General features: G+C 47.1%; 2 protein-coding genes across 8 annotated transcripts in view; both read left to right on the top strand.

The window, feature by feature from the left end:
- Positions 1–78: 78 nt before the first annotated feature.
- Positions 79–23,588, top strand: pum1 (pumilio RNA-binding family member 1). Of its 7 annotated transcripts, none has more exons than XM_084455153.1 (23): positions 79–184; positions 3,846–4,018; positions 5,176–5,298; positions 7,255–7,323; positions 7,700–7,802; positions 8,096–8,289; positions 8,739–8,911; positions 9,214–9,478; positions 9,661–9,751; positions 9,887–9,985; positions 10,764–10,906; positions 11,084–11,222; positions 11,319–11,453; positions 12,525–12,824; positions 13,100–13,342; positions 14,379–14,646; positions 17,497–17,626; positions 17,770–17,904; positions 18,257–18,394; positions 20,123–20,248; positions 20,826–20,947; positions 21,048–21,240; positions 21,730–23,588. In XM_084455153.1, the coding sequence occupies exons 2-23, from the start codon at positions 3,857–3,859 to the stop codon at positions 21,859–21,861; spliced, it is 3,483 nt and encodes a 1,160-aa protein (XP_084311279.1). In that variant the 5' UTR covers positions 79–184; positions 3,846–3,856; the 3' UTR covers positions 21,862–23,588. The 7 variants fall into 7 exon arrangements, with proteins under 7 accessions (XP_084311279.1, XP_084311275.1, XP_084311278.1 ...); XM_084455149.1 differs by having other exon boundaries at positions 9,214–9,496; XM_084455152.1 differs by having other exon boundaries at positions 7,697–7,802; positions 12,525–12,818.
- A 1,053-nt stretch (positions 23,589–24,641) lies between these two features.
- sdc3 (syndecan 3) overlaps positions 24,642–27,917 on the top strand; it is a 22,151-nt gene continuing 18,875 nt past the window's right edge. The window contains exon 1 of the mRNA XM_084455167.1: positions 24,642–24,737. Within this exon, the coding sequence (XP_084311293.1) occupies positions 24,684–24,737 (54 nt within the window). The 5' untranslated portion in view covers positions 24,642–24,683. The remainder of the gene's footprint in view (positions 24,738–27,917) is intronic.

Here is a 27,917-nt window from a genome sequence, read left to right as displayed (position 1 = left end):
TAACAAAAGGACTCGTGCGTCCCTCCCCTCCCGGTTGGCGCAATGAACCGCACGCCCGCTTCATTCTTTCCCATCATGCAGCGCTCTCGCCTGCTCCCATCGAGCCGCCATGTTGTCGGAGTGAAAGCCTGGAAGTCAGAAAGAAACTGGGGCTGAAATCCGCGACCATCCACCCTCTCCGCCTGTAAGTATCACCAACCCGCGGGTGCAGTTGTCCCCCACTTCTGGTTACTTGCCCGTCGGTCGGTATATTGCCGCGATGGACATTAAAGTGAGGTGTTTTGGACAGTATTAAATGCTGTGTTGCCGCCTCCCCTCTGCTGCCTCTTCCTCTCGTTGTGTCGGTCTTCAGCTCCAGACAGCTCGGGCCTTTGTTAGCATCCGCGTCAGGGTACCTGTAGAGCCGCAAGCACGGCAGAGACGGTCCAGCCCCCGGGGCTCGACAATGGGGTGTCGGTGTTGCTGCATCTGTCCAGTTCTGTGTAATGTCTGGTCAGTGTCTGGTCCGGGTCGTACTCGGCTGAGCTTGTCTCGGGGGAGGCCGTTATTGTTAGCAATAACAGTAGACAGCGGTGAAATCATAATTCTGTGGATGCTATCGAAATATGTAAACATTGTAGATACATGCGTTGCTCTGAATAAACGTATATTTTCGACAAGACATCCTTGAATCGCTCTTAACTTTTAATTTTCATGGGCAATTAGCTCGGTTCTCCTTGTTCTGTGGGATGTTTTGATGTGCGCCGCCTGTCACTGTAGCTACTTGGCTAGCTAGCAAAGTCAACTGTCCCCCGCCTGTATTGTCACACCCCTGTTGCCAGTTTGCGGTGAATTGATCCCTGGCATTGAATAATGATTAACCTAGATATGGGCACCAAAGCCTATTTCCGGGTTGACATAAGCAGTGTGCGCTTTGGTGAACCGGAGAGAACGGACACTGGTATCTTGGATTTCCGGGTGTTGTTTCTCTGTATATAAGCCTGAATGGCTGTTGCAGGTGTGCTGGGAAATATTGGGTAGCTGTTAACATGGCTGTGTAGTTGTGGCGTGATGTCCTTTTCCGTCGTTGTTTTTCTCTGGTTGGTTTTTACATGAGCTAGCTCGATGGTTATGTTAGCTCAAAGCTAGCAACATTGACTGTTCTCCCCTTTGAAGGGGGGCGTGCGCGCTAAGCGCTTGGTGATTTCCGCAGACTGGGAGCAGTCTGACTGTCAATGGTCACTGTGTAATTTTAAAAGTTTTGCTTATTGTGCAAGGTATGCACGTTATCTCGGCGCATGACCGTCCCCTTTTATACTACGCAAAGCACAGGTAGTTCCTGTGTAGGTTTAGCATTTTGACTCCTTGAGAAGCTATCCACCTCTTTCTAGTGTAGTGTATACATTTATATTCCCTAGTAAGTAAGTAAGTAAGTAACCTTTTATTGTCCCAAAGGAGATTTGTCTTCGGCTATTGCCCGCACTGCAAGCCGACACATACAAAAAACATATAATACATAAGAAAGGACAGCGATGACATCATCATCAAGTGCATCCATCAACCCAGTGAACTATTCATTTTCCCTCATTCAAGAGATTGATGGACAAGGGCCAAGGGGACAAAGGATTTCCTAGTCCAGTGTATAATTTCGCCACCCCATTTGACTACCTGCCCCCCCCCTCCAGAAAAAAGGTTACACATAAAATCATATGAATGTAGTATGACCTCCCTTTGGAGCATAATAATCTGTACGGTCAAGGGTTATATCACCCCAGTTCTTGACCATGGGAGGGGGCCATGAGCAGATTTTAGGTGAATTCCACTCTAACCATTTTCACTTTACAAGAATTTGACACTGTATTTCCCTCATTCTCCTAACTGAAGACCTAATTCATTTCTTGAAAGTGAAATTAAATTGGTTAGTCTAGCACCAGCTTGGCGTAGTACCCCAAATGTGAATAGTCACCAGTAGGAATGTGGAAGGGCCCTTTCCAAAATGAAAGGGCCCTTTCCAAAATGAATGGGAAAGTGGGCTCTATCATCCAGTTACATGAAATTAGGCAGTGGTGACAATTTTTCCCATTCATTTGTGATGGATTTTGGTCAGCAAACCATAGGACTACAGAATGGATGAGGCAGACGGGGGCAGTGTGCGTATTAGTGTTGTCACGATACCAAGTAGTATCACGATACCGCAGCATTTAAATTTTTATTTCATTTTTATGAACGTGCAATGTATTACAGTACAGTGTAATCACTTTATACTAGTGGTGCATGAATAACATGCATTTAATGCATTACATTGTAACTACAGGTAAGTAAAAAGATATTATGCATATTATGAATTATTAATATTAAATATTTAAAACGCATATCTAACAACAACAACAGAATCAGCCATGTATACACACAAGTGTAGTATCACCAACCACCAGTAAAGGTCAGCGGAGGGCCACTGGGTTTGGTCGATGGCAGTGACAACATGCTTTATCTAGCTTTCACTTTAGTTAAAGTCAAAACCAGATCAAATGACCAAATGTCAAGAGGTGGATATCATTGGATTATCATTGGATTCGTCTCAGCCTACATAATCTAGCTCACATTATTTTAAGGAGTTTGGAGTTGGAATGAGAGGACGACAAATTTCATTCAACAGCTGTGCATGACGACATGACGGCAGGTAGGCTAACGTTACTTCATTAGCTCGCCAGCTGGCTAGCATTGGCTGGATAGCTAGCAACAGCAGCACACGCTTTAGCTAAGAGGTTTATTATAATATATATATAATAAATAAAAGCACTACACAAACACTGCAAATGGCAGTGAATTAATAAATAAGCACTAAACTCAGTCGCTGTACTCAGACTCAGCACAACAGCACCTTATATTCCATAGTCGTCAGAATGGACACATCTACATTCTGTAAATAAACATGTGAATATCCATAACTAAAATATATCACATGGTCCTACATAATATAGACAGGGCCTATCAAGTAGCCTACTCATGCATTTAACTAAACTGTACAATTGAATCTGCTCTCAGCACATCCCATCCCTTTCATGTAGGCTATATATTTTGCATTTTGTATTAAAAGTCCATATACCGTCTTGTTTTCTTTTGTTATTTTGTATTGTTTTTTTCACCTTGCTTAAGCTTAGTGTGCACGTTATAAGAGCCAGCGGAGAAACGTCTCACTGCTCATTTTACTGGTATGTTGCATGTGCCGAATAAAACGTTGAATTTGCACGTGACCTTGAACATCAAGCATGTCAATTGGGAACGTCTTAACTTTTTCCACGCTGTTTGGGGATGTGTGCACACGACCCTGTAGAAAGGAGCTGGCGGGGCGTTTATGTATGCAAATTCAGGTGTACGAGAACGCGCATTCAACTTAAGAAGGGGAGCACAGCTGAGAACACTTTGCCGGTTTAGGAACACATTTCCACCCATTCATGAATCCGGCGGGGATCTTTCTTAGGGTTGGTCTTACGAAGTTCGTAAGAAGACATTTAAGAAGACACTTAAGAAAATGTTCAGGAATGAGGACCATTGTCCCCCTGCCGCTCTATAATCGGTTATCGGTATCGGTCACAAAAATCCCTATCGGTCGGGCTCCAGTATGCGTGTCGGGGGGGATATAATATGTAAGACACATTTTGATTTGGGGTGAACTTAATTCGCTATTATGGTTAAAGCAGAATCTTTTCTGGCAGGGTGCAGTGCACCATCTAGAAATGTTAGTCAACATGGGGTAACTTTGTCTACTTGCAATGATTTCAGGAATGTGTCCTAAAAGTAAGGTGGCGTATTGATAACATTGAGCCAGTGTGTAACGTGCGTGTGTGTGTGTTTCTTATCCCTAGGCTGTGGTGGAATGAGTAGTGTGTGTGTGTTGAAGAGGAAAGCAGTGCTCTGGCAGGACTCGTTCAGCCCCCACCTCAGAACTACATCTCCCAGCATGCCTGTGGTGCTGAGCAGCGGAGGACACGCTCCCCCAACAGGGCAGACCCCCCAGGCCCCGCCCCCCAGCCAGCAGGTAACACACACCGTGTCCAGGGATGGATACCTGCACCTTGCATGCGTTTTACCAAAACAGAGTGATGCACATTGACCCGTTTGCCAATGTTCTGAGTAGGGCTGTCGCGGTTAGGAATTGTCCTGAGCGGTTCAAATTGATAGATTTCAACTGCGGTCTGCGGTTTTACCGCTGTTTTTTTATTTAGTTTTACACTACATTTTATCTATATCCTATGCGTGTAGCCTAGTTGTAGCCTACATTATTCGTTTTTATCAAACAAAATACATTCAATAAATGAGGGCACAGGAATGCAATGGTGCGCGCAGCACACAAACAGGCAAATCATTTGACATAGTAAAATAATAATAAAACAATTAGGCTACAGATATAAAGGGACCTAAAGGGCAAAGGCAATGTTTGCTGTCCACTAAAGTAAGCTTAGGCTAGGCCTAACACATTATACATATATACCAAAAGTTTAGTGCCGTGCATTTATTAATCGGATAGCCTATGTCTATAGGCGTATTTGACAGTCCTGGAAAAAGCCCTGATAGCCTACCAAAATGAAGAGAAAATCCTTAGTGGCCGCTGTTGTCTGTAGTTTGTTATTGTATTTTGTGGCCTGTGTGTAGTTGTAGCCATACCTATTATTCCTTCAATGAAGTAGGCTACACCACCACCATTTAAGACACGAAAGCGGCAGGCAGATTGGACATAGCCTATCCTATATGGTCAATTTCATTTACCACTGTCTACACAGCTGAATGCCAATGTACATTTTTAAATGCATAATTGCAAATAGCCTACGTGATTTTTACTAATGGAAATACATTTCCATTTGAAATTGGTTAACTTATTTCGAATATCATTCTCATTCTGCTCCACGCAATGCGTTCCTTCGACTTCGCGGACGTAGTCCTAAACTATAAGAATCTCTGTTTACTAGTCGATGCATTTTTACATTGATTAGGCTGGATGTATTTTCTATCTCAGTCGACGGCTGAATGTTTATTTGACAGCCCTTGGAAAGCCCCATGGAACATAGGCCTAATATAATGAAAAAACCTTAGTGACCGCGGTAGATGCGGTCATCTGTAAAGCGCCGCTGCGGTTAACCGCAAACCGCGACAGCCCTAGTTCTGAGGTGTGTGTGTGTGTGTGTGTGTGTGTGTCAGGGCGTGGCGGGTGCGGGGCGTTCCCAGGATGATGCCATGGTGGACTACTTCTTCCAGCGACAGCATGGAGAGCAGCCAGGCAAACACCGCTGGCCAACTGGAGACAGCATCCATGACAGCCAGGTGTGTGTGAGATTGTGTGCAAATGCAAGGTGGTGAAGGAGTGGCTCATTCACCAGGGACATTCTAATTTTAAATCTATATTAAGAATTTCATCTGCAAGGAGCATGTGTGTTAATTTTAGCATTTGCCAAACATACCAGTCATTTTTGCACCAACCCCTCTATAGCTGGCACAGCAGATTTTAATAGTGATTGTTACACCTGGGCCCCCGTTGTTCAAGAAGTTTAATCTGGATCAGAATCATCCACATTTGGCAATCCCATTTTTTGCTATCCAGGATCGGTAATCCAACTTACTTTTGTGCTGGTTTTTCAAAGCAACATTGGATTGGATCAACTTGATCCAGAATACAAACTTTTCAAGATGACCAAATCCAGATTACCAGTGCTCTAAATGGGACTACATATCACAATGTAGGCTGCTAGCTTTGTAAAGAACAACAGGTAAAATAGACATTGTAACTTGGTGTTTTCATTTAACATACAGAAAATGGCACAATAGAACGATACAAACATTCCCTTCCATTTTCTATTTCAGTTTCTAACAGTCAGCCTCCTCATCTGACCCACAACAAATACATAAAAACAACACGTTTTGTTCAAGTCATAAAAAGGCAAAATGTCCAACATTGCAATAGAGTATTTAAATAGAGTTGTGAAGAGGCACTTTGCATGCCTTACATGGAACCACAGGGAACGTTCAACCTGCTGTCCCTCTCTGTGATGAAGGTTATGATGCAAGAACTTGACCGCTGTCAGAATGCGACTGACTGGACATGCAGTAAAGGATGCAATTGTTAGAAATGGCTTTTTACTGGGTTATGTCTGATGATTGTGTCATTGTAATTAATATACAGCAGTGCTAAATGACAATAGAAATTAAATATATTATTTGTGTTTGATATTGACAGCTGTTTGGGGGATTATATTATGGGGCCAAAATCTTTTTTTAGGCCTAAACTTTACTGAAAGGCTTAAAGGTAGCCTAAAGTCTAATTTATGTACTGTATCACTAATGGTTAACCAAATCAAGTGCAAAATTACAATTGCAGACTATTTTGGAATAAATGTATCCCAATCCTACTCAAAAGCTTTGAACAATGCATACTGAAGGTTTGATCCAGATCAAAACCAAGACTGGATTATGTGATTTAAAGGATAAGGACACTGAATTTCATGTTTAGCCCTATTCCTGGCTTCCCTGACATGTATCTGACTAGTACAGGTTAAAATATTTCTGTTTTGTGCAGTACAGAGTTCTGTGTCAATAATGTCGGCGCGCGCACCCTGGCTCATTGCTAGCTATGGGAGCACTCGAAAAACTCTAAAATACGTGGATTTCAAGTTCAGGAATTACATGGTTTCACCATTGGTCCTTTCGCCTCTGCATTTCGAAACAACAGTAACTTGTAAACGGTACTAATGTCACTGAACATACAACAGCCATCTCTTCACGCTGTAAACTTCCGTGAAATTCGGATTCAGATGCACAAAACAGAAATATTTTAACCTGTACTAGTCAGATACATGCCAGGGAAGCCAGGAATAGAGCTTAACATGAAATTCAGTGTACATATCCTTTAATCTAATTTCAGAATCACTTTTTTCTCTTTTGAGACTTGATCCAATCCGATCAGATTACTTCTGAACAATACTGGGCCCTGGAGTCAGTTGATGGTCAGTTGTGTAACAATGTTTGAAGTGACCCATTGTTTTTAGCTGCCAAAGTGTTGTTTTACTTGCTCTGCAATTTTAAAATAAATCCAGTTAATTTTGGAACCCCACATTCTCAATCTTCTATTTAAGACTTTTAAGTGATTGTGAAAGAGCTGGCCATAGTCATAAACATTTTGGTGCATTGGACAGGGTGTGTTTCTGCTATACAGTCTGCTAAATTCAGTATGAGGAAGGGTTGTGTTGTGTGTTTGCATGTGTCTGATGGTCTGTGTCTCTGCAGGTGCGGTCGATGGATGAGCTGAACCATGACTTCCAGGCTCTGGCTCTGGAGGGTCGGGCCATGGGCGAGGTCAGGAGCACCACACACACGTTGGTTAGGGTCGCTAGTCTAGAGGGAGAGGTCAGGAGCACCACACACACGTTGGTTAGGGTCGCTAGTCTAGAGGGAGAGGTCAGGAGCACCACACACACGTTGGTTAGGGTCGCTAGTCTAGAGGGAAAAGAGATGGAAACATCATGCTTTTCTCGCTCTGACTCTTTTTTTTTCATCTCTTTCTTTCTCCTCTCCTCTCCCCCCTCTCCCTTTTCCCTGTCTCTCTCTCCCTTTTCCCTGTCTCTCCCTCCCCCTTTTCCCTGTCTCTCTCTCTCCCTTTTCCCTGTCTCTCCCTCCCCCTTTTCCCTGTCTCTCCCTCCCCCTTTTCCCCGTCTCTCTCTCTCTGTAGCAGCTCCTGACAGGTAAGAAGTTCTGGGAGAGTGATGACTCGGGGAAGGACGGACCCAAAGGGATCTTCTTGGACCAGTGGAGGGACAGTGCATGGGGAGCCTCAGGTGGGTTTCTGTTAGTGGAAGTGATGGATGAACTGTCTAGCTCAGTTTTATGTAGTTTTAGAAAGTGTGTAGCTCTAGAATGTCTCTAAACGGTCTTGAAGACATTCATCATGTCAAAACTTTAGAAATGCAGTCTTAGAACTGAGAAGGCAGACTAGAAGCAAACATTCTGTAATACAACTGCTTAAAACAGGTATTGGCTTATTGTATGTGAACCCAGCTTTAGATTGGATAAACTGAAACGGCTGTATTTGGAGCACGTACATGAACTCTCACTCCTTCTCCCCCCTCAGATCACTCGGTGTCACAGCCTATTATGGTGTCTCGTCGGCCTGGGCAAGGTTTCCATGGCGGCGGGGAGGTAGGGGTGGGGTCTGTGATGTCACCCCGGTCAGAGAGTGGAGGACTGGGGGTCAGCATGGTGGAGTATGTCCTCTCCTCCTCTCCGGCCGACAAACTGGACTCCTGCCTCCGCAAAGGCCCCTATGTGAGTCGATCTGTCACTTCCTCCTCCTGCCTTCATTGAGGGAATATTCTATCTCTCCATCCTTCCGTCACTAAGTCCCCCCTACGTAGGGAGTATTCTGTTAATCTCTCCATCCTCCTGTCACTAAGTCCCCTCATTCTGTTCGTCTCAGTATCTAGTGTCATCATCATATCTCTCCAAAGAAATCTCTGCCAGAATCTTCTTCCTGTTATTTTCGGAGCTGTCTGTTCCCGTTTCAGTCGCGTCTAAATGCGGAGCGCATCTCTCGCCCTCGTCAGTGTGTCAGTTGTTCACTCGGTTATTCGTTTGCACTCCATCACGCTGTCAATTTGGCCATCAACTGTCTGGCTCTGTAGTCTTTCCACCATCACTCGTTTGCTGCCTCGTCCATCATTGTCCCTGTCCATCACTGTCCCTCGTCCATCACTGTCCCTGTCCATCGCCCTCAGGGTACGCGGGACGCGGAGGTGGAGGAGGAGAAGAGGGAGAAACCCAAGGCCGTGTTCGAGGGAGAGAAACTGATAGAACTGGTGGAGGGAGATGGTGATGTCATCAACGATGTCATCAACCCCAACGGGCTGCCCGTGCAGAATGGGCTCGATGTTGACGTCAAAGACTTTGGGTTGGTGGACACAGAAATAAACACACAGACACACAATCTCACACTTCAGGGTTCCCACAGTCGTCAAACCGGAGTGAGAGTGGAGTGAGAGCCCTCATTATTGTCTCCTGTGATCGTTATATGGGCCTTGCCTATTTTAAACTGCTTATATAGTCATGGAAATGGGGTAAAATATTCTGGAAAAGTTAAAGGTGGGAACTCTGACACTTTCAGACAAAATTTGCAAGCTAGTTGCATTTTACTATTGAGACTTATTCTCTCCCTCTCTCTCCCTCCTCCCCCATCCTCCCCAACCCCCCCAGTCGTAACCCAGGTAACATGCAGGTCCCGGGGCCCGAGGGGGACCTGCTGGGGGGTCCCGGGGGTGTGGGCGGGGACGGCATGGCCCCCATGGGGGGAGGCGGAGGTCCCAAACCCCCCGAGGACTTCTCCAGTGTGGAGCAAGGGGGCGTGACCATGGACCCCATGGAGTCAGTGATGGAGCCACTGCAGTTTGACTACAACTCCCAGATGCCCATGGACTCCGCCCCCACTGTCGGCCTGTTTGACTACACCAACCAGCAGCAGGTGTGTCCTGGACAACTGGTGATTATTTTGGAGAATTCTACTAATACGATAAGTTGATTTCGACGGCAACCGTCGTGTGTGTGTGTGCGTGTGGCCCAGTGGTGCGTGTGCGCGTGTCTTTGCACATTTCTAACATGTCTGTGTAATATATAAACGGTGTCTCTGTCTGTGTGTGTGTGTAGCTGTTTCAGAGGCCCAATCTGTCAGTGCAGCAGTTGACAGCAGCTCAGCAGCAGCAGTATGCCCTGGCTGCAGCCCAGCAGTCACACATTGGTAAGTGTGTGTGCACCCTGTGCGCAAGAGTGTGTGTGTGTGTGTGTGTGTGTGTGTTAGCCTTGCCTCGCACATAATCAGATGGGTGTCACCCCTCAATTTGCTTCATCCCCGTCCCCCTCTGTGATTGGTCAGGTCTGGCCCAGGCGTTTGTTCCCAACCCTTACATCATCAGTGCGGCGCCGCCCGGGACCGACCCGTACGCAGCAGGACTCGCAGCCGCCGCTACGCTGGGTGAGACACGCACACAAAGCATGCTGGGACACAACTTTGTAGTCCCCTGCCAAGTCGAATGTTGATCATTCTCATTTGTAGTTTAACTCTCATGGTCACATGCGCACTCACACACACACACACATACACACACACACACACACACACACATGCCAACCATAAAATAAACTATCTTTTTGTTGGGTTTTCTTTTTTAGTTTTTATGTTCATTTAGTTTTTTTAATGTGCCTCTAATATCTTTGGGTAACACTATATAAAGGTCCTCTTATTCAGCATTAGTTAATAGGTAATAAGGTCCTTGTTACACAGGACCTCGAAGGTTGTTTTATTGGTCACACGGCAATTCACACCAACACATGCGTGAGTGAGCGGCGACATGGAACACACAACACACAAACACGCATTTCAGTGGTTATGCATGTTACTATGCATTTTGCAGGTACCAGATCTAAAGTGCGAACAGTGCCTTATTATGTAACAGTGCCTGATATAAATATCAATAAGTGCATAATCCATGGATAAGTCTAAGAAACTAAAGGCTTTTATTAACATTCTTAAGCAGTTTGTAAACTGTTAACAAGTTTCTTATAAAGGTCTTATCTAACAATAATCATATAATGCTATTATTGACACTTATAAATGACTTACTAACACATTTTAATGTTAATAAGCGTCTTATAAGGACCTTAACTAATGCTTAATAAGAGGACTTTAATATAAAGTGTTACCATTATTATTATTATTATTAGTTAGTTATGAACTAGTGGTGTGTCTGCAGGACCGGCGGTAATGCCCCCCCAGTACTATGGTGTGACCCCTTGGGGAGTGTACCCAGCCAGTCTGTTCCAGCAGCAGGCCGCCGCAGCCAACAACTCAGCCAACCAGCAGGGAGGAGGGCAGGGCCAGCAGAACCAACAGCAGGTCAGCGAGACGCATGCTATTGGTCGAGAACACTGTCACTCTTCAGTTGGCTAATAGTGCTTCTGTACCTCCACTATTGGCTAAAGTTTCTCATAACTTCAATCTTTTTGGATGAAGTTTGTCACAAGTTTGTAGTTTCTGCCTTTTTCCTATTGGCTAATGGTGGGCGTTTTCTAGGTGATGCGCGCAGGGGGTAACCAGCGACCTTTGACCCCAAGCCAAGGTCAGCAGGGACAGCAGAATGATCAGCTGGTTGCCGCAGCAGCAGTCAATTCTGCCCTCGCTTTTGGACAGGGGCTGGCTGCAGGGGTCCCCGGTGAGAGGTTTATTCAAAACTGCTCCATCATGACACACAAAAACACACGCACACACCCTTGGATTAACCCCTCCCTGTCCCCTGCTGCTGCTGCAGGATACCCCGTCCTAGCGCCAGCTGCATACTACGACCAGACGGGGGCGCTGGTGGTCAATACCGGAGCTCGCAGCGGCCCCGTCCGTCTGATGGCCCCCGGCTCTGTCATCATATCGCCTTCTGCAGCGCAAGCAGGTAGCGCATGTTCTGCTATGTACACTCTCATCAGGCTGCTCTGCCAGCAGCCATGCCGTGTCTACACCTCTGTATGCTCACCTACGCTCACACACGTTGTTTGTAAGCGGTGCAGCCACTTCAGTACGTGTCGTGTGTCCCTAGCATGAGATTTACACCAATCGGGGGTAGCCAATACTGTTACACACTACCACTAGAGGGCAGTAGAGATGGCTCATGAACCTGCACTGTTTACTTCACCACCTGGGTGTGGTTTTTGCTGGATCAGCTTCCGCATGCGCAAATTGGAAGCTACGCAAACACTGCCCTATTAATTGTGTCAGTTTGGTTTCAATAACGTTAGCGTCAGTTTGGTTTCAATAACGTTAGCTAGCAAGTTCTGCTAGTCACAGTTGATTAGCTTGCTGACGGAACATTTTCTCAGCAACCGAGCAATCAGAAAATCAGGAAACTGATTTCACCACTGAAATCAGCGCGACAATTCAGTTGATAATTATCTGCACAATGTATGACATTAGCCTACTGTAGCACATCGACATGCTAGCTTTAGCTAACCTCGCACTGGAAATGATTCATCTTTACTTAGCTAGACATTTATGAAATCAGTGAGAAATTTGTAGGAAGAGACAGCGAAAGGCGTGGATGTTTATGAACAGCTGACTGAGTGACGTTATGTGGAGTCGTGTCCAGCTGAGCTAGGCTTGCCTAATCTTGTTCTTATATTACCCCATTCCTCAACTGAAAACTCCATGGTGTTGATTTGTTTCATCTCAAGTTCTGGTTCTACTTTCCACGTCTGCCAGTACACTTAAATTTCATCAGTGGATGTACGCAAAGGCTCTGCGGACATCTGTGTGCCTACCATTTTTTATGACCGTGCGGCCTCTATGTTATAAAGCCACCAACTGCCACGTCCTCCTAGCCGACTACGGAACTAATTTAACCAGAACGCGTCCACGGTGTTCACAGCTGTCCGTATACACGTCCGTTTACTGAGGCTCTACTCTCCTCACACTTTTCCCTCTCTCCATCCCTTACTCCATCTCTCTCTCTCTCTCTCTCTCTCTCCAGTTGCGGCAGCAGCAGCCTCAGCTAACGGACCTAACGGCGGTCTCGGAGGCGGGGCAAATGGTCCCTTCCGTGCCATGACTTCCCAGCAGGCTCAGCAGCAAGGAGGCGGGGCTCTCGGAGGAAGCTCCTTTTATGGTTCTTCATCCCTCAGCTCCTCTTCGCAGAGCTCCTCCCTCTTCTCTCAGGGCTCTGCACAGCCCGGCCCTGGCTCCGCCTCTTTAGGGTTCGGCCAGGCAGGCTCCTCCTCTCTTGGAGCAACACTGGGGGCTACGCTTGGGGGCTTCGGCACTGCAGGTGTGTGTAAGTTTGTATGAATGTACGTGTGTGTTTGTTTGGGTCGGTATTTGTCTCAAAAAAATATAAGGGAACCCCACACATTGACCAGAGTACAGTAGACCTCGTGTAGACTTGACAGTATAACTTCAGAAATACATTTTCTGGTGGAATAACCTACCTTATCTTTTATTGCATGTGAGTGCGGAGCACCCTAATCTCTCAAACCAACACGTTGACGGATAAGAGGGGCTGGTCTGCCTTTTGAGCCTGAGTGATGAAACCTCTCTGTCTCCCTCCAGTGGCCAACTCCGGCGGTGGCAGTGGTTCCAGACGTGACTCTCTGACTGGCAGCAGTGACCTGTACAAGCGCACGCCCTCCAGCCTCACCCCCATAGGCCACGGAGGCTTCTATAACGGAACCCTTGGCTTCAGCTCCTCCCCCGGGCCTGTGGGGATGCCCCTCCCCAACCAGGGCCCCTCCCACTCCCTCACTCCCCCACCCTCTCTGTCCAATCACAGCTCCTCGTCCAACCTCAACCTTGGTGAGCGAAAGTCTGTATGTTTATGCGCCTTGCACACCTGAGACCAAAACATATATTTTAAATACTTTAAATAAGGTTGTTTTGGCTTTACTAGCGCAGCAGATGGGCTGGTATTGTGCGCAGTCTATCACTTCAAGAACTACCGTGTATCAAGCTCCCTGCAACTGTCTCATTCGAATTGGGTCTGGGTTGTGCTTGAAAGGTTTTAAGCTTTCATGTATCAAACTACATTCAGTAGTCCTCTTCAATATGATGCAAACGGGAATGTAGTCGTTCATACCTGCTCATCACGTGCTCCCTGCCAGAGCGTGTGAGCGGAGTTGACCGCACCAGGCGAGGTGTGGGAATCTCTAGGCCCCTCACCATTCAATTCAGAGGGCTATGATGTGATTATAAAACGATTATCTATGCATCTTCATCCATCTTTGATTTCTAATACATCACTTAGTTTTTCTCACTGTGTGACTAATTGCTACTTTTAAAGCGGAGCATTTGTAAAGATCCGTAATTAAAATAAACAGATGAATTTCAGCGTTTCCCATTATGTCCTGCCAGTCTCGTAATGAACCAAATATATTTAGTATTTTAACTCCCAGTCAGAAAATGTCCGCTAGCTGTGATGCTAATTTTTGCGATGTTAAACTCCATTGACTGGCTAAAAACGTTAGCGATCTAAAAGTGTCATTTTTAGCATAACAGTGTATTCTTTGGCCTGGACTTAGAAGGGAAAAACTGAATTTACGTCCGTTATCTTTTATAAATAGCCTCCAATAGTAGTAACAAATGGAAGCGATGTCAACTGGAAGGTTACATTTGCAAACATTTCTCTAGCCTCGTAAGACCATCTGACAACTCAAGCTCAAAAATGTATTCATCTTAAACTCGTGGTGTGAGCGGTGCCGGAGCAGGAGAGAAGACGGATGCTCTGACTTTTTGGAAACCTGACCCACGCTCCGTTCAAAATCCACCCGCTCCACTTACATGCTCTCGCGGTTCATGCATCCAATTAACTGCCCCCTCCCCCACCCCTCCCCAGGAGGACTGACCAATGGCAGCGGACGTTTCATCTCTGCAGCGCCCGGGGCGGAGGCGAAGTACCGCAGCGCCACCTCCGGCTCCTCCCTCTTCTCCCCCAGCAGCCAGCTGTTCCCGTCGTCACGGCTACGTTATGGGATGTCGGATGTGATGCCGTCGGGCCGGAGTCGGCTGCTGGAAGACTTCCGGAACAACCGCTACCCCAACCTGCAGCTGAGGGAGATCGCTGGGCACATCATGGAGTTCAGCCAGGACCAGCACGGCAGCAGGTACACTTACACACACACACACACACACACACTTATGCACGCACACACCACACACACACACACACTTATGCACGCACACACCACTGACCGAGTTCTTACTTTCCATCCTCAAATATACAGTAGTCATACTTTTTTAGAAAATCAGAACACACAAACCCATGCGTGATCTTGCATTGTTTTGTTATGTTAAGGCCTTTCTCAAATGAAAAATTATTAAAACTTAATAAAGTGATATACTGACAGCGGTAGAGACAATTTTACAACAGCTTTCAACCACATTTTGTGACTATTTCATTGATCAACAGTTTGCAGTATGATATTTCAGCGCGGTGAGCATCTTTAATACCGACCGTTGAGCAGGAACTAAAATTGGCATGGGTACTGCATAGGGATGGGAATTTCGACTAATTTTAAAACCGAGTAACCTAACCTGATCCTACTCGAGTAACCGATTACTCAAAAAAAAAAAAGATTACTCAAAAAAAGATACCGTCCAGACAGAGCGCATTTAACCCCGGCCCCCTCGGAGGGGAATACGTTTTTTCCCGCCGTTATTACCGTGGCGGTGCTTTCATGTCTCATCCATGCCCTTGCAAATAAACATATTTAAAAGCTGATGTGTGGTTGGATGCATTACTTATCATCAGATTGAATAACCCACAGGTTTTCATGAAGCTATCGGAATCGAAAAACGCAGCCTTTTAATGTGGATGCACTGCCCAGCTCATAGCCTATTAAGCCTATCGTTAGGCTACTCTGAAAACTCTAAGCCTACAATATGCAACCAGACCTCTAATTTACTAATATAAATTAAGTATTAAACCAAGCCTTTACTGCCGATGCCGGATAACAAGTGAATACATTTTTATTGCATATTTTATAGCATGGACCTGTGCTGGTACTCGCTGTCTTTTTCAGCACCACCTCATTACCAACATGATTAGCCCACCGCAAAATGATGGGAGTGCTGCGTGGAGCCAGAGTACAAAGTCCACTCACACCACTGCCTACTATGCCCAGTATGCAGATAAACAAAATCAGAGACCCGGTACCAGCGTTTAATTGTCAAAACAAAACAAATGAAGTGGCATATACTGTATATAGGCTTAAGTCTATAGTTCTCTCATAGGCTACCTATGCTGTAACAGGTTTGAAAGTCCGAGGCTCGATCCATAAAATGCTTTAACACTATGCAAAACCACGGTGTAGTTTGATCTGAAAATGCTTAACAGTATGGAAAACCGAACCATGGACAGCTAGCAGTAGCAAGGCCATGGGCTAATTATTGCTAGTTTTTGTGACCACGTAACTTTGCACCCAAGAACTGTGTCCATGTAAATAAATATAGCTTTTAAAACGTAACCAGTTAGCTGGCTAGACAGTAATCAACTAGTAATCAGTCATCACTGCCCCTGACCACTGGCTGCATTTATTATTTTTACGATCGGTGCACTTTCAGATATTCCGTTTAATAGCCAGGCAGGGGTTCCCCAGACAGCTGACGAGTCATGCCCTATCTAATATCTGATCATTGGTTGCCTGAAAGAGCCGCAGTGACGTTGGCAGCACCTTTCTGAAAAGTTGAGATGGCAATGTTTTCAAAAAGCAGGAGCGCTCGAAAAAAGACTCCGTATACAGCGCTTTTCTCCAGGCAGCCGCCAACGCTCTATCCTCTTTGGTAACAATGGCACAGGCGCTCAGAAATGCGCGCTTTCACGTCTTAACATGCCATATTTTATAGCCTTTAGATTAACCGAGTAGTGTTTATTTTCCGACTAGCAGATTGCCTACTCGGGTACTCGAGTACTCGGTTAACCGTGCACATCCCTAGTACTGCAGCCCACTTCAGGTCAGTTGACAGTGGAGAAATCAAATCAAGTTTATTTATAAAGCAGTTTCAGCGAATGCAATTCAAAGCGTTTCACAGTAATAAAACAAAGGCGATACAAAAACAATACAGTTTTGGTGCAGAAAGCGCCAAAAAAGTTTGATCAGGGATTCCGGTACGGCAACAGTGGAGAAGCAGCATTAGATAAAGGCTACAGGTTGAGAGGCCAGGGCATGGATTGGGATTGAGCCATAGACGCCAGTGCTTGGATTAGGGCTGGGCCTTAGAGCCCAGGCTTTGCATTGGGACTGGGCCACATATACGTCAGTGCTTGGATTGGGACTGGGCCATAGACGTCAGTGCTTGGATTGGGACTGAGCCATATAGGGCTTTGTTTGTTTCTCTTGTCTGATGAATGTCCTTGCGGCTAAGATGTCACTATTTATACTGATCCCACAATAAATAAAAGATGATTTATATTGAGTGTACTCTGCGCTTCTTCTGTGCTTGGAGTGGACTCATAGAGGCCAAGGCTCGGACTGGAGTGGGCAGCAGTTTCAGGGTCTATCTTGGCTGAAATAGACGCCTTGGAGACAGACTTTTACTGGAATGTTCTAATAATAAACCACGACGTCCAGTCTGCACATTCCTAACGTTTTCCCTCGCACTCTTCATCTTCTCTCACACCTTGTTGCCCGTGCCCCTCTTTCTCTCCCTCTCTTTCTCTCTCTCTTCTCCTTCCGTCATCTCTCACTCCTGTCTTCACCCTCTCAGCCCTTTTCTCTCATTCTTCTATCGTTTCTCAACATATTTTCCTCCCCCTCTCCCAACTCCACTCCCTCGTTCTCCCTCCCAAGTGTTTTCAGTGAAAGCTGTAGAGACAAAACTTGATTACCCATCCCTCCCCTCCGTCTTCAAACCCCGCACCCCTCCTCTACGTCCAGTAAAAGTATCCAGTTCAAAAGGAAGGGAAACCAGTTGTGATCTTGGTTAATTCGTGGCCCTCTCTTGCTCTGCCCCAGGTTCATCCAGTTGAAGTTGGAGCGGGCCAGCTCAGCAGAGCGTCAGCTGGTGTTCAGTGAGATCCTGCAGGCAGCCTACCAGCTCATGGTCGACGTGTTCGGAAACTACGTCATCCAGAAGTTCTTTGAGGTGTGTGTGGCTCTTTGTTGTTTTTTTATAGGGGAGCCAAGCATTGTTGTGTGGGAACCATGTCATACCAAGGCTCGTGTGTGTGTGCATGTGCGTGTGCACGTGTGTTTTTAACAAGCCTGTTCTCTCTGTGTCATGTCCAGTTTGGCAGTCTGGACCAGAAGCTGGCCCTGGCTGAGCGAATCAGGGGTCATGTGCTGTCTCTGGCCCTGCAGATGTATGGGTGCAGGGTCATCCAAAAGGCCCTGGAGTTCATCCCCTCCGACCAGCAAGTCATAGTATGTACTGTGTGGGTGTGTGTGTGGGCATGTTTAACTTGTGTGGACCAAATGTCCCCAAAAGAATAGTTAAACAATAACAACGGTCAGTTGTGGGAACACAGGGATGGTCCCCACAACCTTGGGATTAATTTTACGGTCAAAGGTTAGGTTGGGTTACAGTTATGGTAAGGGGTAAAAGGTTATGGTTAGGTTTAGGGCTAGGGTTAAATTTAGGCGAACCCCACAAAGATATAACGATATAATCGAGTGTGTGTGTGAGAGTGAGCGAATAAAGGTTTGTTACTTTAAACCAATATGGAGTGATTTTGTTTGATTTGAATGTGAACCCCGTTCTTGCCTCCGGGTGCAGAGTGAGATGGTCAGGGAGCTGGACGGTCACGTGTTGAAGTGTGTGAAGGACCAGAACGGAAATCACGTGGTGCAGAAATGTATCGAGTGTGTCCAGCCACATGCCCTGCACTTCATCATAGACGCCTTCAAGGGACAGGTCAGTTGCCTGTGCTCACACACACACACTATGGGACAAACACACACGCATTCCATTTTTAATGCGTCTACGCAACACAAGAGGCACGTGGTCATACTATTATATTACATTAATTAAGCTGACGCTTTTATCCAAAGCAACTTACAATAATTGCATTTAATGTAGGAAAGGTCAGTGTACTACTACTACTCACAAGTGCATCTTTGATTCAAGTGCAAAACGTGATTAAGAGCATAATCTAGTGCTGAAGGCAAAGTGAAGAATAGCAAGTCAAAAATACAATAGGTGCTTAAGTGGGAGGATCCTGGTAGTACTTCTTGAAGAGGTGAGTTTTGAGCCTGCGGCGAAAGATGGACAGTGACTCTACCGTCGTGACGTCAGTGGGCAGTTCATTCCACCACTGCGGGGCCAGGACAGAGAAGAGCCGTGACCGTGTTGATCGACCGCAGGGGCCTTTGAGTGACGGGGCAACCAATCGCCCTGAGTTAGCTGAGCATAGTGGTTGGGAGGGGGTGTAGAACTAGATGCGAGCTGCTACAGGGAGCCAGTAACGGATGTGATATGTGCGGAGAACAACAGTTGATCGAGGTTGCGGTGCGGGCAGCCCAGTCTTGTCCAGATTGAGCTTGAGATGGTGTGTCGCCATTCACTCTGAGATGTCAGCCAAGCACCCAGCTATGCGTGCCTCCACTTGTGTGTTAGAGGGGGAAATGACAGGAACTGCTGGGTGTCATCGGCATAGCAGTGATATGAGAAGCCATGCGAGCGGATGACAGAAACCAGAGATGTAGTGGACAGGGAAAAAAGGAGAGGACCCAGGACTGGCCCTTGTGGAACTCCCGTAGTCAGACTACGTGGTTCCGTCATCGACCCTCTCCATGTCACCCGGTAGGAGCGATCTGTCGGGTATGACAATGCTGACAGGTCTAGGAGTATCAGGACGGAAGAGAGAGAGAGTTTGCTTTTGTGGCGTGGAGTGACTCTCACTGCAAGGAGGGCGGTCTCTGTTGAGTGGCCAACCTTGAACCCGGACTGGTGTGGGTCCAGGAGTTTGTTCTGGTGGAGATATGAAGACAGTTGGTTAAAGATCGCGCGTTCAAGTTTTTTTTGATAGAAAGGATAGAAGGGAAACGGGTCTGTAGTTTTTGACATGAGAGGGGTCAAGAGATGATTTCTTCCGGAGGGGGGTGAATCTAGCAGTCTTGAAAGCGGAGGGAAAGCACCCTGATACAAGATGAGGTGGGTTAGGAAGGGAAGGAGAGTGGAGGTGACCGGTTCTAGGGAGCCCGTGGTGGGGCAGCTATGACTCACTCACATTATCGCTTTGTCGGGATAGGTGGGTTGCTATGGAAACACAAAACTCAGCACAGCAGCAGCCATCTTATATCTGCTGGCTAAATGTCAGAATTAGCATTGTGTGTGTGAGAGAGAGAGATTGGCTTCGACACGCAGTGAGGCTTTTTGAATTATGTGTTTACGGGAGCAGAGATGATTGATTATAAATTACTTGTTAAATGGCTCGCCTGCCTCGCCTGCCTATCTAGTGCCTCAAGCGTTGTTTTTTCTGTTGAAGGCAAATTAGGAATGTGCTTGGAACCGCGCTGAATGGTGCCAGGTGGCTGTGTGCTGAGGTGTTGACTCAGACGTGGGACCAGCGTGTGGGGGAGTGTTGAGTACCGGCTGGGGAGATTTGTGGGTGTAATGTGTTGTTTTTTTTCCCTCCGAAAGGTGTTTGCTCTTTCCACCCACCCCTACGGATGCAGAGTCATCCAGCGCATTCTAGAACACTGCCTTCCAGAACAGACCCTGCCTATATTAGAGGAGCTACACCAACACACAGAGCAGCTGGTGCAGGTAACACACACACACACACACACACACACACACACACACACACACACACACACACACACACATGATTTATGTTTTCATCAATCTCTTTTTATGTAAAGCACTATGCTTTACATTGATTTGTATGAATGGTGCTATAGAAATAAAATGACATTGACATTGGCACACACTAGTGTCGCATAGCTAGATCTTTCTCCACACTTCGTTTTTTGCTGTTCCAATGCTGGAGAAGGGTCAGTCTGGCTGCACCTGATTATCATTCTGAGATGGGGGAGCAAGCGCTGTATTTCTTTAAACCAGTCACAATTGTCTCGGGAGGCGCTAAGCTTGTTTTTTCTTTTGCCAATGCTGCCTTTGCAAAATAATGTCGGGGGAGTGAATCTGATTGGCTAGTGAGAGGCTTATCTCAAAAACGTACATCCGCTGAGCCAGTCTACACACACGCACACACACACCCTTGCACTCTCAAGCACTAGGCTGACTTGGCAGATAAGACTGTCTGCGGAAAGATTTGAATGTACACCATGCCTTGGTGACTGTAACTCTAACTCTTTCACCCTCTCTCTGTGCGTGTGTGTAGGACCAGTACGGTAACTACGTGATTCAGCACGTGTTGGAGCATGGCAGGGCCGAGGATAAGAGCAAGATAGTGGCCGAGATTAGAGGAAACGTGCTGGGACTCAGCCAACACAAGTTCGCCAGGTGAAACACACACACACACACACGGTACACACTTTACACAGTCCCGACTCCTGTTCCCACACTGTCCACTAACACACACACACTCTCCCCCCATGTGTAGCAACGTGGTGGAGAAGTGTGTGACCCACGCGTCGCGGGCAGAGCGGGCTGTGCTGATCGACGAGGTGTGCAGCCTGACGGAGGGTCCTCACAGTGCCTTATACACCATGATGAAGGACCAGTACGCTAACTACGTGGTGCAGAAGATGATCGACGTGGCCGAGCCCACCCAGCGCAAGATCGTCATGCACAAGGTACGGCCTGGCCCTTTATTTACACCTTCCTGGGGTCCACAAACAACACGTAAATAACACACATTTTAAGAATTTATTTATGTCCACATAGAGAAAATTACATACAGGGACACAAATACTTAAGGTGCAATTAATATACAATCGCAATTCATGGACCAGTGGCATAACTTTTCACACACACCCATACACACACACGCACACACACACATGGTCAGTCTACATGTGACCACAGAACAGCAGAGTACATGGCTAGATTAAACATGTACATATTATGAGGGAGTCAGTCACTAGGGAGCTAGGGATTTTGCAAACGTGGTCACGGGCAATTGATTCTCGTTACTGCTGATGCAGCTACAAGCCACCGTTCAGCTATCACGGAGGAACGGGTAAATAAACCGAATTTTCTATTTTCTTCTCTCTCTCTCCCTCTCTCCCTCTCTCCCTCTCTCTCTCTCTCTCTCTCTCTCCCCCTCCTCCTCCTCCCCCCAGATCCGGCCTCACATCTCCACTCTGAGGAAGTATACGTACGGGAAGCACATCCTGGCGAAGCTGGAGAAGTACTACATGAAGAACGGAGTGGACCTGGGGCCCCTCTGTGGCCCACCCAATGGCATCATGTAAACTCCACTCTCACACCTTTACACCCATGCCCTATACCCACGACCTGCACCTCCCAGAACCATCATGTCAGACTAGCCCCTATACCTTACCCCCCCCACCCCACACACACACACACACACTTATCATCATGAATCACCCCCAACCCCAATGGACCAGCTCCCTGCAGAATCATGACAGAATCATCATGTCAGACTAACCCTGTGCCCTAGAGCCCCACGTCATCATGTACCACCCCCCACTCTAACGGACCACCTATCCCCTTCGCCCAAACAAACACCCCCGCACCACCTGCCTACCACTCATATCCCTATGGCAACCCCCTGGGAGGGGCCTGTAGCTACAGGAGGCCTTGGCTTTGTTTTTGGTCCCCTCCCCCTAACAGCAGTTAGGAGCTGGGATGGGGGGAGGGAGGGAGGATAGAGGGAGAAGGTGAAGGGGGAGGGTGAGACCAGACTAGTCCCTCTCCTCCCCCTCCATCCACTCCTCCCTCTGTTCTTATTCCTTTCCTTTTTTCTGTCTCTTTTGGAATAAATTAGAATGAAATCACTTTTTGCTACTGCTGCACATACACACACGCACACACACATACGCACACACACAGCCCTGATCCTCCTAGCTACAGTACCACTAGGAGATGGAACCAGTATTTAATTTGTCTGACAGAATCATAGGCACACACACACACACGGACACAGACACAAGCACACACACACACACACACACACACGCCATTGGCTAAACCAGCAGACAGATCATTTAGCATGGGAGATTTGTTTCTGGTCTTGCTTCTATAAATATAAAGCGTATACTTGGTGTAGACCTTTGCATATATATATAAATATATATATAAAACTTTGTAGTTTTTCTGGTTTTTGATGTTGAATCTGTATCTATAATGTATCCTAGTAGTGACCACATACTTCTGACTGTATAATTGTACATTTGTAAACCCTTGTAATGTAAATGTGCTTTACCACCGTTTTTGGTATGAGATGAAATGGAAGAAAAAAAAAACCTCACTCAAAAAAAAAAAAACAATCTTAGAAACCTGTGCATTTCAGTGTATATTCTCACCTTCTTGGTTGTGACATATGAGTTGTTGTATATTGTAAATTGTAATATCAAATTTTTGTTTTGAAAAGCCCTTTCTATACAGCGTAGTACTTGTACAAAGATCCCGCCACGCTCGGTTTTATCTTCGTCACTGCTTAAATTAAGAGCTCTCACCTCCCGCCGATTCCTAATAGGACACATTCTGTTAGACTAGTGCTGTCTGCTTTATGTTGAAGGTTTCCTCTCTTTTTTTTTTCTTTTCTTTTTTTTTTTTAAAGATCTTTTATATAGGAAAGCTTTCCCGCCCTCTTTGAGGGGTGGTGTCGGTCAGAGGGAGTGTGCGAGCTAGCCCTACTACCCCTCACGCCCTTCCCCTCTTTACTCTGTGGGGGGGAGAGGGGTGGTTGTACAGAGGAGACTCTTGTGTTTTGGGCATTTCTCTAGTGCTGTAAGTGCTGTATCATACTGTCCATGTCCTTTGGGTGAGAGAGGCAGCCCGCCATGATGCGGTGTACATTTGGAGCTGCCTCGTGTATATTACGACGGGCACACACCTGTAACCATATGTGTATAGTTAACAGAACCTGTGTATGCTTATTGCCTGGGCAACTATTTTTTGTAACTCCTGTTGTAGATTGTCTCTAAACAATTGTGTGATCTTTATTTTGAAACAAAACTGAACAAAAAAAACTTTCAAAATTTCAGCGTTGTCTGGTGTGTGTTTATTTTGTCTATTCACTGTGTTGAGGTTTGTGGTGTTTCATTTTGGGCACAGGTGCAGGGGGGGGTAACTACCATAATTATGCTGAGGGACGAATGGAAATCTGAAAGGAAATTGTATTCCTTATTTAATTTAAATCTCTTACCACTTGAACCGTACGGTTTAAAAACAAATCAGTTAAACTATACGGTTTAAAACCAAACCAGCGTGTGAGAGTTGTCTACTATGTAGGTTTCCTTTATTTGACTACCTCATTTGACTGTCACCTGCGTTCACATCGAAACGGGTCAGGTGAAACAAAATGTCAGGAGCCGTAGGGGAGCGTGTCCACCTGCCCTATCCTGCCTGACCTGTTCAAACATGCGGACCCAGCTGAACAACCTGAGTCCCGAGCCGGTGACGGTATTTCCTGTGACCTCCCGTGATTTAGCGGGCGGGTGGTCTTTGTTCACCTGTGGGCTTCGGCAAATCACCTGGCAGCCAGCTGGAGCTCTGCGCATGTCCTCCGTGTAGGAATGTGCCCTGCCTAGCCCCCCGGGACCACGCTGTTGTTTAACTCGAGTGTGTGTGTGTGAGGCGCCAAGAGCTGCTTGTGCCTGATCGGGCTGCAGGGGGCATCCTCGGTTAGCCCGGTGGATGGAGTCCCCCCCCCCTCCGTCTCCACAAACACACCCCTCCTTCTGCCAGACTCCCAGGCCAAGCGGCGTCGCCATACGGAACATACTGCTCTCACGGAGAGGGGGAGGAAAGAAAGAACGCGAGAGCTCTGGAGTCTGGCGTCTCCTGATAGTAAATTACGATTCAAGCACACAGAGTTCAACCAGAGAAAAGATAGAAGGGACTCGGGATCTCCCCCCGTTCGGCAGTGGATTCACCGGTACAGCCTGTACCGGGTTTATTGAGAACGGATTAAACACGCCAGACGGATGATAGCGCGGACGGGTGGCGCGCTCTGAAGTTGGACACTGCCGAATACCAAGAGAAGCGCTTTTGTCTCCCCCGTGAAGGCATCGTGAAGGCATCGGGAGGCTGTGCTCGCGTCCCGAGCATGAAGCTACCGTGTCTGATAGCGCTCGCGGCGCTGGTCGCTCACACGGCCTCGGTAAGCGAGCCTCCCCGGTTCCTTTGTGTTTCATTGCTATGAGTGAGCGCTTATACCACTGTATTAGCCTACGCGCAGAAAACCATGATCTATACCAAGATCTCCACAGGCTTCGTCTGTGTGTATGTGCGTGCGTGTGTGTGTGTGTTGCACCATCCTTAATGAAGCAACGGTATCGGCGCGTCTGCTGCTCAGCGTGATCGGTTGTAAATCTTGGAATCAACCCACACTAAGGTCCTAGCTGCCCGTGACTCCCGTGTCTGGCTCGCGGCCCCCGAAACCCCCCGCCTCTCTCCCGTCTTTGTGTCTCAGAGTAGGGGTTTTATTGTGGCAATATGTCCCCCTCGGCCTCGAGGTGTGTGTGTGTAGCCTAGCTTAGGCTATGCCTAGCTAGTGAGAGACGTGTGTGTGCGCAGCAGAACGCTAATTAACGGGTATTCTCTAATTGAGGTTGATTACGGGCCTTTTGTTCGGTGTCCCGCTATGTGGTGTCTGCCTCACAAGCTCACATCCTGCCGGTAATTCACCCCAAATCATACTGCGGTGGGTTTAACGACTTCATTACCGGTTAAGCTACGGGCACGAAGCGACACGAATGACCGGTTGACCTATGTTAGGCTGTACCAGGCTACGGGGTCGATGTCCGAGAGATAAAAGGGTCGTGTCTGCCTGACGGCCGGCGGCGGTGGTAGGTGAAGACCTGAGGGCATCTCCAGTAACTGGAGGGTGTGTGTGTGTGTGTGTGTGTGTTTGTGGCATAGGGGTGGGGTAGGGGATGGGGAACGCGATGCGGTGCGAGAGGGATGGGGATGATGTCATCGGGAATCGCGAGGAGGGGAACTGATTAAGAATGCGCGAGCCCACCGGAACCCACCCGCGCGTCACGCGCAGCCAGCACCCACACCTTCCGTTACCGATTAAAAAAAAATTAAGATCGAGTCTGAGACCATCCATGACTATATGACTGGACGGTTCTGTGACGACTAGTGCTGAAGCTACAATTAATTAAAATTAAGACCGCTTTGTGCTGTCCTTGGCATCAACCAGTCACGCTGTCTCAGAGGAATACTGTCCTCTCCTGCCACTTTTCAACTTCTCTCACAATCTGAACAGCATAGGGCTACCACTCTTAGAAGCCGACACACACGATTAGGCTACTAGGTCAGTCAGTAGCTGTTTGTGGCCAGAGATCTCCCACTGAGTTAATCTAACCTTGACACCACCACAGATGGAGTTAGGTGTGTCACACAGAGACACGCACATTATGTTAGTCATGCTCAGATGGATACAGGTGTGTCTCATGTTGGCACAGGTAATCGTGCCCCACACACACATCAATGATCCCAGAATCGTTCACGAACTCCAGACAGCCCTGCCTCAGGGGCATGATATAGACATACGCACATCACAGTTTGACACAAACAGATTGGCACATTCACTAACAAGTTCTTTGGCAGTGTGCGTGTCCTGATTAAGATGATCTTGTCTCTACTGGTATTTCCTATGACAGGAGACTGTGAAGACGTCATATCCGGAGGTGTAAGTTTAGATGAAGGCTGTTTTTTTCCCACAGACATCTGCTGTGTCCCACAGAGCCTTGAGTGTGTGTGTGTGTGTGTGTGTGTGTGTGCACGTGTGTGTGCGCGTGCGTGTGGTCGCACGAGTGCCCAGACTGTATTTCTGTCAACTGGTGAGTGTGCTCAAAAGTGTGTGATTCTATCTCGGCTCGCACTTGTGTGGACTTTTTGGTAGTGAGTGTGTGTGTGTGTGTGTGTGTCTGCGTGAGAAGTGCTGTGTTTTTGAGGATCATGTTCAGCTCATGGGATGAATCTGTTTTTGTGTCTCAGATTGAAGACAAAGCCCCCCATAGAGAGAGAGAGAGGGATGGAGGGAGGGAGCGAGAGAAAATAGAGTGAGAGAGGGGATAGAGAGAGAGTGTGGAATGTGAGAGGCAATTTGACACAGGAAGTGGGTCCTTCGTACTGCTTTGGAGGACAAAGAGTCCCTCAGACACACACACATACACACACGATATATACACACATCCATTGGACTCTAAACATAGGTGGACACACACCATGGGGAATTGGTATTTGTGTGAGGCTCAGCTCACAACTCCAGTCGATTCAGGAAATGAAAGAATCAGAGTTCATATCCGGAGCCGTGTTCAGGCACGCCGTGTTTGTGAGTCCTCAGACTCGGCCTGACCCCAGCGTCAACCGGCTGCCAGGCAGCGTATTGACAGCCCACCCTCAACCCTCAGTCTGGGAAAAACAACCTCCTCCGCGCCCTCACCTGCTTCCTCACTCCCTCTTGCCCCACATCGACCTGAGAGGACCGGTAAGCAGCCGGTGACAATGGCTGACTGAACCTAGCTCTCCATTTACAGAGCCCTTCACACAGAGCCCTCAGGGAACAGCTTCGGCCATGTTGCCATACAGCCACCATACACGGCATCGCTGTGTGGAAGAAGCCAGAGGGCGTGGGGGTCGAAGGGATTTTAGCCGAGCACCTACTGGGCCCCTCAAATGGTCTGCTGTTCACCTGGATCAGTCACTGACTGTTGGTTCAAACCCCCCTACTACCCTCCTGCTTTCTCATTGGTTGGAACAAGGAAGCACTTATTACTAGGGGATTCACAACGTTGTGCAACATACGAGTTCCCGGTGGAATGTGTACGTGCTGCAAATACTGTTCCTGTATTTTTGTAAGACATGGATGTGTCCAAATCCTATAGACCCTTTCAGTGGAACCAATGGAACATTCGGTCACTAGGGCAAGGACGTCTTGGTCCAAGTAAACTGCACAATAAAAGGTTTTGAGTTTTGAATATGAACATTAATGTATCCGTTTGCTATCCTATGATTCTATTATAGGATTAGTAGATTCAATCATGTGTTCTCAAGCGCGCACACACACACACACACACACACACACACACACACACAGCAGTGCTCAGTGCCAGAGCTAACAGAGGGGCTTGTGCTGAGAACAGGGGTGTTGTTGATTCAATGAGTCAGAGCAGAGCGAGGCTCAAGAATGCTTCAGGTGTTTTTCAGCTGGGTCACAGCACTAGTACTACAACCCCCCCCCCTCCACACACACACACACACACATACACACTTACACACACACTTACACGCACACACAATCTTAGCCTCCTGTAATTGGGAAGAACTG

Source organism: Borostomias antarcticus (assembly GCF_949987555.1).
Source record: "Borostomias antarcticus genome assembly, chromosome: 21".
Classification (NCBI taxonomy): domain Eukaryota; kingdom Metazoa; phylum Chordata; class Actinopteri; order Stomiiformes; family Stomiidae; genus Borostomias; species Borostomias antarcticus.
The sequence above is the reverse complement of the archived record's forward strand: the minus strand, read 5'-3'. Positions and strand labels throughout refer to the sequence as shown.